The sequence below is a fragment of the Perna viridis genome, chromosome 8 (assembly GCF_037379345.1).
Source record: "Perna viridis isolate PV_CMFRI_1.1 ecotype Kerala chromosome 8, ASM3737934v1, whole genome shotgun sequence".
In the NCBI taxonomy this organism is placed as follows: Eukaryota; Metazoa; Mollusca; class Bivalvia; order Mytilida; family Mytilidae; genus Perna; species Perna viridis.
The window spans coordinates 43,055,670-43,072,029 of record NC_142452.1 but is presented as its reverse complement, the minus strand read 5'-3'; the positions used below and the strand labels follow the sequence as shown (position 1 = coordinate 43,072,029).

The window sequence follows — 16,360 nt, the reverse complement described above, 5'->3', positions numbered from 1 at the left end:
ACAAGGTGTTCCTATGTGAATAATGTGAAAAATGAACAAAGTCCCATAACTCCCATAAAAATTGACGAATCAAAATAGCAGTTATGTATGATCAACTACATATGGTGACAAACAATCCTACAAAATTTGGTCAAATTCTGTTCAGTGGTTTCTGAGGAGTTGCGTCCACAATGTGTTCCTATTGCAAATAATGTGAAAAATGAACAAAGTCCCATAACTCCCATAAAAACTGTTGAATCAAAATAGCGGTTAAGTATGATCAATTATATACAGTGACAAACAATCCTACAAAATTTGGTCAAATTCCGTTCAGCTGTTTCAAGGAATTGTGTCCACAAGCTTCGTACGCACCGACGGCACGACAGACACCAGCATTTCTATGTCCCCGCTCCGGGTTGCGGCAGGGGACAAAAATCAACTGGTTAGCTATGACTAACAAAAGTATGATAACTTGTGTGTAGAACACCAGAAGATGAACAAGTCGTGCATTGTGCTTTATATTTTTGTATAAACTTAATCATTATGTATCATTATACATCAGTATATGTTTTCTATAGTAAATCAAGCTTAACATTTCAACTCATTACCCCTTTTGATTCTCATTTGCATATCAAAGTTCTGATATTCTCATGGTACATTTAGCTATTAAATTTACTGTTCCCCTCATGACCATTCAACAAATGTATACTTATAAACTGTTATCAAAAATAAGTTATCGTAATTTATTGGTCGCTCTGTAAAATTCTCTTCAGAAAGCCAAAAAATTAAGAGGGCAATAAATTCCCATATTGCACAAGAGTAAATATTGCATTAAAGTAATGACGTCCTTGATAATAATAATAATAAATAAATGTTTACAAAAATGAGATGCTATAAAATAAAGACTTACTGCACAAATAATGGGGAGTATCACCTCTCGTAAGCTTGTGCAATAACTAACACTCAAAAAATATTATCAAATTCATGCAATAACTCTTTACTACTGTCTTAATATAAACAGAATTTGTGGGAATATATAGCTCTATTTTCTGAAATTTTAACTTCTATTGGCACAATATATGAATGTCAGAAAATACAATGTAATGTCAAATTATATATTCATACTGCCAAAATGTGTAATTCTACTACTGCGAACCCTGTCTAAACCAAACCCCTTTGGACTTTGAAATTGGTTTGATTCAGACAGGTGCTTGGTATACCCAGATTTAAAATATGTTCAAGAAGGTAGACCTGTGGTAAGGGTTACAACTCTTATTAATCATTGGAATCTTTGTATTCAGCATTTTACATCAATTTCATGTAAGCATCAAGTAACAGTAAGACTGATTTCATTCTGTTTCAAATGAAAGCTTGATTACGTTTTGGTGAAACTGAATATGATACAAATGTATCACTGATTTCAAGAGTTATGTCCCTTACCCTAAGTCTTCCTCCTTAACTTGATATTAAGAGACTTTAAAAAGTGTCTGGTCTAGTAGGGTTTTCCATATTTTTTCTTATTTTGTTGAAACAATTATCACTATGTGAAACTTGCCTAATTCAAACACTGAATAAAACTAAAATCCTGCATAGTATTTCATATAAGTTTAAATGATTTTGAACTTGGGTAAACTGGTTACCTGTCTAAACCAAACAAATCATATAGTTTCAAAGGGTTTTGGTTTAGAATTCAGTGTATATAAACTTACTTTTGGAATTTTACAAATATATATCAGGCAAAAAAACATAGTCCACCTGATAACACTATCAAATATTAGTAATTTTTCAAAATGTGTGGAAATTAATTTCTGCCAATAAGGCCCTTTTCCCAACTTTGCACAATTAGCAATAATAAAAAATAACATAATTTCAATTGTACAAATTACATGTATTTTCTATCTCTACTCGACCATACACTTTGGTGAGTATCTAGCAGTGCACTATATAAAGAACTCACCGTGACAGACCATTACTTAGTGGTGAACTTGTGGTTTCTGGTGAGTCGGTATGTCTCTCAAGTATATATAACACAGTTATTGCTACAAGACTGCAACGGAAGAAAATGAATAAGTCAATATATATCTCAAAATAGCAATTCAAGGCTCGTGTCAACTTAGGGCAATAACTGCAAAAACTGTCAGTACAGGAACAAATTTTTGTCTGATGGCCTTCTATACATGTACATCATCCATATCAGTCTAATCAAAATCTGTAGTGAAAAGAAGGGTTAAGATCATGTCCATTCAACCAAAGTCTACCTAGACTGCTTATTTTTTTGCTGTTATTGGATAACTAATATACTCAGCATGCCTATTGAATTCATGTAATTGGTACCTTTAAAAAAACCCTCTGTACCTCCTAATTAAAAAACTGGGGGGTGCACAAACCCCCAGATACAAAGTCTAGTGGGTATGCTGTACATTCTCCCCCAACCTGAAAAAAATATATATATTTATCACAATAACTACTCACCAGAAAGCCATTATGAGTATTAAAGTGATGATAACTATTTGTATAAATTTATTGCTGCACCATCCATTCTCTGTGGGCGACACTGTTTTTCTGTTGCTATGGTGATGAGATGACGGCTGACGATATTTGTGACTTGGTGATGATGATTTCTTCGGTGATGTACTTCTGAAATTAACAAAACCCCAAATATAATGAATATACATTTTCAAAAATTGGTAGATATTACAAATTGAGTTATCTCTCTTCACAAAAAAAGAGTTATCTCCCATTAACAATTTGTGCTGCTTTAAGTGGCAAATGGTATTTTTTTTTTGGCAAACTCTAAGGAAAAAAATCTGTTTCAAAAGTTAAGAATGTATCCAATTACACAAATAGTGATCTTTTGGATACAAAAAGTAATAATGAATTCATTATTTAAATAACTCAGAAGTTAAAAGATTTAAAATAAAGAGAAAAAGGGACTTCATTTCATAACGGAAAAAAAATTTACCAAAATATAATTAAAATTCATTATTTTTGACTTTTAAAATGTGGACAGGCAGTTTATTGACAGGCACTTTGCTGTATACAATAATGCATCTGTTAAAAGATGAAATTATAATACCAATCTGAGAAAGAAATTGGGAGAACCTATGGGAAGAAAAATCTGTCAATGAAAATGGAACACATACTTTATTAATGAGAAAGATTGAAAAAACTTATTTTTTGTATCAATTTTCAAAAAAATATGGGCCATAATTTTTTTAAAAAAGCATAATGCCTTGAAATAAAATTCTTATTTGATCTGTAACATGTCATTGTAAAGCAATGTATCAAATATCAGAAAAGTATCTGCAAGCATGACAAAAAAATTGTGGAAAATTATATATGTCAGCCAGACAGACAGATTGTTTGACAGACAGATAGACAGACGGTGTGCAAACCGAAAGTCCCTTTCAGCCAAACTCACTGGACGGGGAGTAAAATTACATCAAACTTACCCTATTGTGCTAACACTACATGATGATTTAGAACTAACAGTTGACTTCAAACTGTCATATCGTTTTAATTTGGATAATTTTTTGTTCATTTTTTCAAGTTCATCAATTCTCACTTCTAAATTGTCCGTTAATTTACACAATTCTTTAACAGCACCAACATTTTCCATGAAAATACGATCCTGAAAATTAATAATTCTATGATTAATATCTGAGAAACTTTCAACAAATACAGAGCACATTAAAACCATATAAAACATCAAATATATATTACCAATTACAATTCTACAAATATGGAACCTGTATAAGCCCACAAATATGGAACCTGTATAATCCAACAAATATTAGTCCAGAACTCTGTGTAATCACTTACTAATCATTGGCCTTCAAATTAAAACTTTTCATGACTCCTTAAAATTGAAATTATCCTGTGTATTCCAACAAACCTGCCTTTAACAATGTAATATTGCTGACAGAAGTGTGTCACTCTTAAAATTGAAATTCTCCTGTGTATTCCAACAAACCTGCCTTTAACAATGTAATATTGCTGATAAAAGTGTGTCACTCTTAAAATTGAAATTCTCCCGTGTAATCCAACAAACCTGCCTTTTACAACATAGTTTTCTTGTCTAAAGTGTGTTATTTAAGAGAGGTTCCAATGATCGATATACTTTTCAATATGACTTTATTGGAACCTTTCTGATAAACATTTAACTGAATACCAGTATACTATACTGGATCCTTTATTCTAAAACTAGATATCAGTACACATTAATAAATTTCTTTTCTAGTCCTTAAACATCTTGCTTCACTCAAAAATTTCTTCACTTAAAATGTTCATATATATGTTTCAATCCATTCACTTTCAAACATTTTTTGATCGTTTTTAATACACTATACATCCAACTAAAACTTGATGAAGGCCGAGTGACTTTATATAGAACTAATATCACCTGGCACAGGTCAGAAAATTAAAGTAATGATTCATTGTTTTATTAACATGATAAGATATAGTCCATTACATGGTGACCTCCCTTAATTATACATGGTGACCTCCCTTAATTAAAGTTTCCTAATTAAGAATAGACCAAAGGAACTACATTATGAACTTGATGCACCTAGTTTACATTATTGCACTTAAACCAATAGACAATTTCATGGTAAATCTCCAAGGAATTACCAATATTTACAATATACATGTACTGAAATCATATTTGAAAATGTAGATATTAACTTCTGATGAGATTAGAATAAAAAGTACATTGAAACTTTAGAGGATGTCTGGTTAAGGCAGATTTCTCAAAATAATTTGGGTCTGATATTAACTGCATTTATATCCCCCATAGAAAAAAAGAAAAAAAAGTTTCTAACAAAACCTGAATTTTTACATTAATGAATAGTATATGGCTTCTCACATCTTCAACAGATTATTTATCTTTTCGAAGATGCCTCAAAATATTTAATATACTAGTATATGGTCTTCCTGTTGATTTTTTTCCCATTAGTTTTAATTCAGCATGATGTAAGAATCTTGGAAAAGGGAGAATACAACTGAGGTGTACACAAAACTTGACGCATTTCATCACAAATCACAAGATTTATAGGATTTTTAAAATTAGGGAAACAACATCTAAGAGGATAACTTGTGTATTAATATATTTCTCCATTTATTAAAATAAGAGTAACAACATCTAAGAGGACAACTTTTGAATCACTATATTTCCTCCATTATGAATATCAAAGAAACAGTATCTAACTTTATAACTTGTGGATTACTATATTTCTCCTGTGATGAAAATAAAGGAAACAACATCTAAGAAGACAACTTTTGAATTACTACATTTCCTCTGTTATTAATATCAGAGAAACAACATAAAACATTATAACTTCTGAAATTACTGAATTTCTCCAAATGAGATAATCCATTCTGAACAGAGTCAGAAGATGAAGGTTTTCCTTACTGTCATTTAAACAAAAGCTTACAAATACTGACCTTATTAACAACTAACAGGTTATCAACCTTTTTCCCAGAATTTAAAGCAACATCCCCTGTTTCCATGACAGCATCAGGAAGAACAGTTTTCACTTCCTGTGCAATGACCCCAGTATCTTCTCGTTGATGTTCGGGTAATCCCACAGTGTCGGCAAAGTCCTCATCGTATTTGTATTTATACATATTTAACTTTGCTACATTTTTCAACTGTTCCTTTGAGTTAACCTACAAAATAGGAAGCTTCTGCTAGCATGGTAAAATTTATAATGTACCAGTTTTACTAATCTGGACAAGCCTAAATTTAAAAAAAAACTAAACTCAAACAGTTCTGGAACTATCAAAGTCCAACACAATACTCCTAAGCATTGGACATTGTTGTCCATTTGAAAAAAGAAATCTCAGCCACTTAAGATTGCTAAGTCTCATAAAAAAGCTTAATTTCAATCACTTCAAGAACATATGATCTTATATCTTAGGGGAATATCCTTGCCCAGTTCATGCATGTGATATCTGAGTATGAGTGCAGTGCATTAAGAGCCTGATTTGCCCGCTTACCACAGTAATCTCAGTTTTAACCCTCTGATCTGAGGGCAAGAGTAAGTAACCAATGCATTAAGAGCCTGATTTGCCCGCTTACCACAGTAATCTCAGTTTTAACCCTCTGATCTGAGGGCAAGAGTAAGTAACCAATGCATTAAGAGCCCATTATTGCCCCTCTCTACCCCAGTAATTTCAGTTTTAATCGTTTGATCTGAGGGCTGAAGTAAGTAACCAATGCATGAACAGCTTGTTTTTGTCCCTGCTTACCTCAGTAATCTCAGTTTTAACCCTCTGATCTGAGGGCTGGAGTAAATGTCCAGTCAATCTCATGTTACCATGCACAGTAAGGGCCTCCTCAGGGTGGTCTGTATTCACACCCACACGACCTACATGGTATATTCCATCAGGAGTTTGGGCCTTCTGCCACATTATATCAACATCATTATCAAATTGTCCAGGATTTGATGCCTATAAATAGAATTGAAAAGTCCGTTAGAAACACAAAAAACCAAGACAGACTTCAGGCAATCCTTTGAATAAAAAAATATGTATTAAATTTTATTAACAGCTGATTGCAAAACTAAGCTTAAGGAGGTAGACCTAAGGTAAGGGACACAACTCTTATAATCATTGGAACATTTTTATTCGGGCTCTTTATATCAATCTCATGTAAGCATCAAAGTAACTTGGATTTATTTCATTCTGTTTGAAATGAAAGCATGAAAGGCTGTGGTGAAATCGAACATGATACAAACATATCACTGATTTCAAGAATTATGTCCCTTACCATAGGTCTACCTCCTTATGTCAGATCAAAGATACTTTAACCAACCAATGAAAATAAGGACTGCCAATTCTAAGATTGACAGTAAACCTTTCAAAACTAAATCATGAATTTTTTCGGTCATAAAAAGTTCAATTTAAGTAAGTTTCACAGTATAAATTCAATATAATGTATAAGAATATTTTCTACTTGGGCAAAAACATGACTTATCACAAATTTGTAGAAATAAGTAGACACACCAATCACACAGCCTGCCTGGTCAATTAAAAAAGCTACGGCAGTATATATGGTGTCCAGGGCAAGTCCTAGTAATTACCAGTAATTAAGTTTAAATCCTTAATTAATCTCTATAAAATATTCATATTCTTGAAGTGTTCATCAACATGTGAACAGACAGACAGACATCTATTGTAATACATCCTTAAAAATCTAGCACTATTAAAACACAAAAAGGGGACACAATTATAAATCATGTCAATGATTCAATCCTGCTAAGTAAACTCCAAACTCATGACTACTCAATAATGAGTGAAAAGCTTCTGAAAAAAAAAGAAAGAAAAAAAAAAAACAACATCAAAACATTGTTAATAAAGACCAACTCTACACTTTACACTCTTACCCTGACAATTAAACGCTCTGATGATTGGGCTGCCACCATATAATCATGATCCCCACAGTGTGCATGTAGCCCCACCACCAACATAAAGTAACGTTGGTCAGGGTTGGGACGTCCTTTCTTTCTCATGTTGTTGGATGTTGTCTCACTAAAGTGAAGACGACCCACTGTCATCTTGTTGGTTTGGTTTGGAAGTAGGTCAACTCTGAAATATGTAACATAATTTCTTCAATGTTTTTATATCACTTTTGAGAGTAAGAAAAATACCAATTTTTTTACATATTGAGAATGTGATATTTTTGGTGGTTAAAATTCGTAAGTACATAAGACCAGCATTTTGAAAGGTAAATTGTTCTCAAAAGATACAGTAAAACCTGTCTAAACCAAACCCTGAGTAAACTAAAACATGTTTAAACCAAACCCTGATTAAACAAAAACCTGTCTAAACCAAAAACTGATTAAACAAAAAACCTGTCTAAAACAAACCCTGAGTAAACTAAAACAGATTTTTAGGTGTGTTTATTTGTATAATATTTTTTCCACAACGTCCAGATCATGCCAAAGTACTATAACCCCACCACATTTTTTGTGCCTATATAGAGTTACGAATTCCTGGCATCTGTATGTCTTATTTTGTTTTCACCTTTAGTTTATTTTTTATGTTACTTGGGGTTGGACAGAGAGATGTACAACTTTTTAGAGGTACCACATAATACCTTGCCATTTTTTTTCTTTGGTAAGGTTAAAAAATTACTTAAAAGTTTATAGAAGTCCTGAGGTAATGTCATTCCCTTTTTTTGTTTAATTAAGTTCAGGTACATTTATACAAATTTCATATTTTTCATATCTTTCTAAAAAAGCACTCAGCTTAATTGAAAAATCATATAATATTGCATAAAAAAACAAAAATTAAATAATCAAAATTATTATAAACAAACAATACCCAATTTAATGACATTGTTATTTGCATATTGCAATAGCAACATAAAACATGTTAAAATCCTCTTATAGATAAATTTTACACATTAGTTACATGCAAATTTTGCATCGGACAGATAAACAACCAATTGAAATCACTGTTTTTATTATTCAAAACCAACAAATAAAAAAAATGTATTAATTTTTGGAAACCACATTACGAGGTTTTGATCAAACAGTAATTACTGATTTTCATGCTAATAAACATTTAAGTAAGTTGTCATGTGATTTGTTTTACAAATTAGAAGTAACATGCACCATTTCCATTATGCGGTAATCATGGCTACTCGTACGAACTGGTACTATCTTCCCCATGTTTATATAAAAACCTTTAAATACATTTACACTCTAGGCTAAATTATGATACATTATATAACTAAGTAAGATTTATCAAAGCAAACATCATTAACAATTATTTTGATTCTTCTAAAAATAATACTACTTTTATTTAAAATTGAAATTTAAATACCCAGTCAGCCTCTTGTTTGATTAATGGGTAATGCTGATTGGTTGATTTATAAAGTATATAATTAGATCATCATCAAAAGACTGTGTCTGTCTGTGTGAGACCCTTAAGCTTGGTCGAGGACGTTAGGACCATGAATTGTGGGGATGTCTCCACTGAGTGCCAATGGAAAACAATTTTACCAAGTTTGAACACGATCGACATAAGACAATACCTTCAACTGTTTATTGAAAAAATTTGCAATGTCTTTATTTCATGATTTTCGAAAAAAAATTGTAAACATGGTTCATTTTTCAAACCTTGTCATTGTTCCATTCTGAATTTCAACCTATTCACATCATGGGCTGTACGGCTGTACTCAAATATGGACAACAGTGTGACTAAATGTCCAAATGCCTGAAGGCAAGACTTAAAATAGATATCATTTGGCCTTTCTAAATAAATCTATCTTAGTGCCCTAATGTCAAAACACTTGGCATTGAAAATAAATATACTTGTGCCTTTAATGCCTTATGGCAACATACATCCTAGTACTCCAAATGTCTGAAGGTAGGGCATGAAAAAAATATCTTTGTGCTTATAGGCAAGGGTTAAAAAGAGATACCCTTGTTCCTACAATGTCAACAGGTGGGTTATTAAAAGGGATATTTCAAAGCTTACTTACCGAACAGGATAGAATGGCTTTTTACTTCTATCTGACTGTGATTGTTCTATTTTTATCATTTGCGACTGTGATTCCACCTGTAAGGAAGTGAAAATATACATTTTAGTATTATTTTGAACCAAAGACTTCGTCTTGTTCCTACTGCAGAGTACAAATAGGTTAACACTAGTTTTATCTAGTTATTTTAGTCAGAGAAGGAGTTTGGGTATGGAATATAGGGGAAGGGGGGAATTTGTCCTGTAAGAGATACATTCATGCCAAGATGACCTTTAAATTAAGATTCACCAAAACAAAACAAATGAAAAACAGTTGTAAATATTGCAGCTTGAAGACATTTCTTGTCTTTGGTTATGAAACTGCATACATGTACCTGTGAAAACTCCCACATTAGGGGGAAATGATGCCCAAAAAACAATGGAATTTAGAATTTCCCACATAATAATTTGTCTTTACATTAAAATCTCCAATATGAGAGAGAATCTCATACATGACCTGTTCCAATGCTTAACAGGTAAGAAACAGGAAGGCCACTGATGCATATAATCAGGATTTCAAGAACCCTGTAATCAGCAAGCACATGAATGTTCAGTCCTAAAATTATTTACAAGATTTAAATAATTTCTAAGACCACTTACCTTTACCCCATAAAAATGCAGATAAAATGAGTCGATCTTCTTTACTCCCTCCGGAGTACGAACATATTTAGGATCACCAGCAACAGACATGTGTGCTGTGACCTGGAAGTGATTCTTCTTCTGGCAGACAAATGCTTCATCAGGAGTGGAGAAGTTAAACCCCTTATCAGAGTCAATCCTGTACTGGGGAGGAGGGCTGAAATAAAGAGTAATCAAGGGAACCAAGGTTATAGCGGTAATCAAAAGAATGCAATCAAGGGACAAAGACCAGATATGGAAAACAGACAATGAACAAGTAACTAAAATCATACATACAAAGTAACAAAAGCAAATGAGCAACTCGGACTCCACTAAAAACAGGGAGCATAAAGGAATGAAGAAGGTAAACAACTTATCTGAGTTTATCTTGTACTAATAAAGTGGGCTGAAATGAAGGAGTGGAGAAGTTTATCCCTTTTTCTGAGTCCACTCTACTCTGGGGAAGAAGTGGGCTGAAATGAAGGAGTGGAGGTGTTTATTCCTTTATCTGAGTCCACTCTATACTGGGGAAGTAAGCTGAAATGAAGGAGTGGAGAAGTTTATTCCTTTATTGGCGAAGTCCACTCTATACTGGGGAGGTGAGCTCAAATAAAGGAGTGGAGATGTTAAACCCCTTATTGGACTGTGTCCAAAACTGGATAGGAGGGCTTAAATGAAAGAGTGGAGAACTTAAGTCCCTTATTGGAGTCTACTCTCTATTGGGGAGGAAACTGAAATAAAAGAGTAAAGAAGTTAAACTCATTATTGGAGTCAATCCAATACTGGGGAGGAGGGCTGAAATAAAGGAATGGAGAAGTTAAATCCTTTTTATGTGTCTATCTGCATTGGGGAGGTGGGCTAAAATAAAGGAGAAATAAAACAGGGGCAGATCATGGAAGTAGACATGGTAAATTTGAATCAAAATATTCTATCTACTACTGCTAAGTAATTTTAGGGGCTAAAAAATACCTTTTGCAACCATAAGAACCATGTATTTATATTTTGTTTCTAAACCTAGTCATGTGCTCCAATTGATATACATGTACCTAAACAAACGCAGCAGACCATGAAATTCTAAGTAGACATCTGGGGATTTTTTAAGAATCACTTTCTGACAACTCTTCTACATGTACATGTACATATCTACTTTCCTCAAGTTTTATTGGTATATTTCTTACTTCTGGGTATTTATAATGTACATATATGGTATCTACAACCTTGGTGACACATACACATAATACAGAATGTGAATAGGCCCTGTCAGTGAAAAGAGGTGAAAGAATTTTATTACTTCCTACAATTTTTTCCTCAAGAAGAATGTCAGAACATGTACACCAGAAATTATAAAAAAAAACCCAAAAAAATCTGTGGGCAATGGCTCAGTAATGATATTTCAATCATGATATAAGGAAACTAAACAAAATCCTCTGTAATCAGGAAGTTGTCGTTGAATTTTCCCAGCAAAATGGATCCAACCATACGGCATAACTATAGGAAGGATGTGTTAAATTTCCAGCCGCTGTGATCAGTAGTTGTTGAGAAAAATGTTACACAAAAATTTCACCAACGGCCAGGATTAAAACAGTATACCCCTACTCCTTCAGAGCAGGGGCATTATTATTTAAAAAAAAAGAACTTTTTTCTTGATATCTAGGCAGTGATAAACTGCAATATATCCACTTAAACTTGAACAAATAAAAAAGCAACTTTTTAAGCCCATTTGTTCAGTGCTTGAAGTTAAATAACTAAAAAGTTACATCAGAAACCACTGACAAAACAAAATGAGCTTTTCATAAAGAAAAATCTATCTAACAAGTAGCAAAAAATTTCAATGAAAATAATTTTTCAATCCTTGTTTTTTTTTTTATATGTGAACAGACTGACAGACAGAGTTACACCAGGATGGATCTGTCAAGGGACGAGCATTAAAAAAATATGTCATTTTATAACCTTTCCAAATACAAACTTTTTTTAATGGCAATTTCAGAGTGATCGACAATGGTATACTTTATATTAAAATCCTCAAAAGGAAAGACATAAAAAGAAGAAAGGGAGATAAAAATAAAAAAGGGGGGATAAACTTACAGATCTTTTAGATTGGAGTCAGTCATTACTGTCCACTTCTGTACATTGAATGGAGTCCATTTAATGACTTGGTATGATGAATCCATGAAACCAGGGTTACTAGAATCAGGGTCATACTGAAATTCCTCCTCACAGTCACCTAGATAACCACCGAAACTTGAACCTATAAAATAAAATGTCGTTAATTGCTCTTTAATAAAAAAGTTCATCTTTATAAAACTGTTATAGTTTTGTATTTGCCTTGTAACTCATCTATTGTTCGGACCAAAGCAGGGATTTCCTGTAATTATGGCTTCAGGTGACTGCCCATATTGCTGTAATATACACATAAAGCCGTACAGATACTTATCTTCTATATTTGACATTCTCCCTAAAATTTATATGTGGCCTACCTCATTCAATAATTGTTATATGCAAAACCCTCCCATCCCTTGATCTGTAAACTACAGAGAATAATGAGACAAAGAGGGTAATCATTGTAATAAAGGTAATACATATAACTCAATGGATATTTGAGGTTATTATCATATTGAAATCTAAAAGTAATCAATATAGATAACTGAAGATTCTGGCAAAAATCAAAAGACTATATTTCAAGAATAAAGACAAACACTAAAAATAGACACAAAATAACATGCACAAAAAAAAACAAACAAAAGTAATCTTAATTTTTTACTACCATGGGTAAGTGAATACTGCAACCTACACCTGATCTGAAGTGTATATTACATGACTTACTGGGTTCCTGTTTGATGGGTAACATATCATGCCTTCCGTTCATCAGGACATTTGTAAGGGTACTGCTGGGTGAATCTGGGTACTTCCGCTTCGCTGGACGAGAGGAAATACTGAAATATGGCAATTTTCTATTTATAGAGCATTATTTTTCACTAGAGGGTTGATTTGGATATTTGTAATTGTAAAAAATGTGACAGGATTGAAATAAAAATAATGAAAGCTTCCAATATGGATGCTGAATATTGATCAGTATAGCAAAATACATTGACAGAATAGTAGTTTGACCAACAACAAATTTATGAATCTACATAAATAAGATTAAAATATTTTTAAATTTATTTCATTTAAAAATAATGCAAATGATTAAAATAAGCAGAAAATTGCAATACAGGCAAAAATATGCAGGTTTTAACAATATGATAATTTATTAAAACAAAATGTATAAATACTGAATACATGTTAACATTGAGGGAACAACCATTTGATTTTTAAGGGGGATGGGCTAGGATTATATCTGAAATAAATATGCAGGACATTGATGTATGGTTAAAAAAAATCCAGGATGAACAATATGGGGTGGGGGTGGGGGGGGGGGGCTTAGTCAAATTTTGTGTTGTATGTTGTTTCTTTTTTCATTTAAATGAATTGAGAACATAATTAACAAGTCATTTAAATAATAATAAACAAAAAACAAAACAAAGCAGGTCAGAAAATTTGACTAAGCCCACCCCTCCCACCCACCCCCCCCCCCCAAAAAAAAAAAAGTTAAATGGTTGCTCCCTAATAAATATTCAAATCAAAGACCTACCACTTCAAATAAAAGAAAATGTTTATCTCACTGAACAGCATTAAAAGAAACTATATGACAAGAACTGATTTTAATAGATATCAATACTTGCATATTTTTTTTTTATAATTATCATGTTAATTGTTACATTAATTAGAATTAGGACAAGTTTAAAACTAAAAGAACCGGAATTCAATCAGTTTGCACATTAAATCAACTCCTACGATGATGATGTTATCAATTACATGTACTTCAAGAAATAAATTACATGTACAAAATGAATAATTACATAAAAAAACTTGAATTTCTCTGAATGTTCTTGTGTAGGACAATAGTCGAACCTTCCACGAACTGGTAGCAAGTTTGTGGTAGGTTATTTTCACAAGAAAATTTCACACTTTCGATGACAAATGCTGACAAATGTCATACAATTAATCTTTTCCCTTGTAAATACAATTCACCTGTTGATTATGTTTTTTGCATTAACAATAAACTGGTGGTATTCCTGGGATAACTATTTAAGTAAAAAAGGGTGAGGGGTTCACTTAGACTTAGTTTCTGCAGATTTTTTTAGTGGGGGGGCAGAGGGAGTTTTAATAAGCAATATGAAGTTGTATGCATTGTCATGCTTTGCATACCCCCACTGCAACAGGAAGTTGATACTAGAGAGCAATTTAAATTACTTACGAACATATGCCCCATCTAAATGAAGCCACACACCATATTTAAAAGGAATTCATCCATTGTGAGGCAAGATAAATGTGACACAATTTTCAATATCAACCCATTCGGTGAAAATTTGCAAAAACTGAAAGTTGATATTGTGGAGCAACCAAAATCATTTACAAAGTATGCCCCATCTATATTTAGCCACACACCAAATTTGAAATAAATCCATCCATTAGGAGCTGAGAAAATTGTGACGAAAATTTGGATAGATGGATGCACAAGGGTATTACAACATACCACCCACTCATTGAGCAGGGATATCATCTCCTGGTGATAATATTCTTAATGCATAAACAAGGTTGCTCTTATTAAAATGCTGAATTTTAGTTGTGGTAGATGGGAAGGAAAAGTGTGGAATTTATTCCAGGATATTTATTCATTAAATTAAACCATATAAGTTTTAAAGAACAATTACTACAAACTAAGGAGGTATACCTAGGGTAAGGGACATAACTCTTGAAATCAAGGATATGTTTGCATCATATTCAATTTCACCAAAGCCTATCAAGCTTTCATTTAAAACAGAATGAAATCAGTCAGAGTTATTTGATGCTTACAGGAAATTGATGTAAAATGGTGAATACAAACGTTTCAATGACTTGTAAGAGTTGTGTCCTACTGGATTTACTTACCTGTGTGAAGGTGAGATCATTTGTGGGTTCATGCCTGAAGCAGTGAGAGGTATGGGTGTGGAGACTGAGGGATCGGGATGTGATGCTGCTGCGGGTGTCATATGGTTAAGAACGGGAGGCTCATTATACCCTGGTGTCATCGTCTTGGTATGTATTCCTGGAGGTCGGTGGTGACTCGGTGGGTACATATGATGCATGGCTGGGTTAACACCGTATTTATTTTCTGCAAAATAAATATTGGTTGGTTGATAGTAGTTTGACATCAAATTGCAGGTAGCAATTGTGAATAACCAATCACCTCTAATCACTAGCAACTGTAACGTTGAACTGGTCAGATACGCATATACCGTAGCTATTAACCTTTGGAATCTCCTCATCGACACTGTCTCATATGGGATATTTTTACTGTGAAGTAAATTCTTGAAATAGATATTAAAAAATTTAGTATTCCTCACAGAAAATATAGTAAATTTAACCAAAATCTCCAACAAATCTTAAATTTTTACGTGGGAGATTCTTAATCTTTCATTAATTTTGTGGGAGTCTCCCCCTCCCCTAATTTGGGAAGTTTGACGGATATGAAATTCCCAACACCCTTTTTGTCTTTTACCTGAAGAAAAAGGAAGTTCTACAAAGCTTGCAATAGACCTTCTTCATAATCCTGACTTCATCTTTATTTTTCAAAATCTAAAGCAGAGGGAAGCAACTCTCCAGCTTACTGTCGATTGGAACAATGGTCAGCAGCATATTTCAAATTCAAATATTTGACTTAATTGAGCTGCGGTAAGTACTTAGATACTTTAAAATAATTTAATATCCAATCATTTAGCTACTTACCCAAGTGAAAATAGTTCATGTGTTGAAGAAAAATGTTTACTGTTCTCCCATTCCCTAATGAGACCCCAACCAAGTTGTCATGTGTTGGTAGGTTAAGTTCCTTGCTAAAATGGCTTGCATTACATAAATGTGAAAAGGGACTTTTGCCTATCACATTATTGATCAGCATTAAATATGCACACATATAGGTATTTCCATCCTGACAATTTTTATTTCTATTTTTCATTTATTAGTGTTTTGTATTAAATATAACTAGTCATTAGTCAAATTGATTATTACAGACATCGATCATAAAATCTTGATACCTACTTGAAATATTCATTGGGTTCGTTGTTTCATCAAAAAGTGTACTCATACATGTATTTATATAAAATTAAGATGTGTTTTACTGTAAAAACATCTTTTAATTTAGTTTTAGGGGCAAAAACTC

General features: G+C 32.8%; 1 protein-coding gene across 4 annotated transcripts in view; it reads right to left on the bottom strand.

Moving 5' to 3' along the window:
- LOC148610620 (myelin regulatory factor-like) overlaps positions 1 to 16,360 on the bottom strand; it is a 105,745-nt gene that overhangs the window by 12,914 nt on the left and 76,471 nt on the right. For 3 of the 4 annotated variants that reach the window (XM_088595830.1, XM_088595832.1, XM_088595831.1), the window contains 11 exons: positions 15,094 to 15,316; positions 12,946 to 13,055; positions 12,208 to 12,370; positions 10,105 to 10,300; positions 9,470 to 9,546; positions 7,365 to 7,566; positions 6,229 to 6,429; positions 5,422 to 5,646; positions 3,432 to 3,610; positions 2,452 to 2,616; positions 1,937 to 2,026 (listed from right to left, as the gene is read on the bottom strand). In XM_088595830.1, coding sequence (XP_088451956.1) covers positions 1,937 to 2,026; positions 2,452 to 2,616; positions 3,432 to 3,610; positions 5,422 to 5,646; positions 6,229 to 6,429; positions 7,365 to 7,566; positions 9,470 to 9,546; positions 10,105 to 10,300; positions 12,208 to 12,370; positions 12,946 to 13,055; positions 15,094 to 15,316 — 1,831 coding nt within the window. The remainder of the gene's footprint in view (positions 1 to 1,936; positions 2,027 to 2,451; positions 2,617 to 3,431; positions 3,611 to 5,421; positions 5,647 to 6,228; positions 6,430 to 7,364; positions 7,567 to 9,469; positions 9,547 to 10,104; positions 10,301 to 12,207; positions 12,371 to 12,945; positions 13,056 to 15,093; positions 15,317 to 16,360) is intronic. The other variant, XM_088595833.1, reaches the window with a different exon arrangement.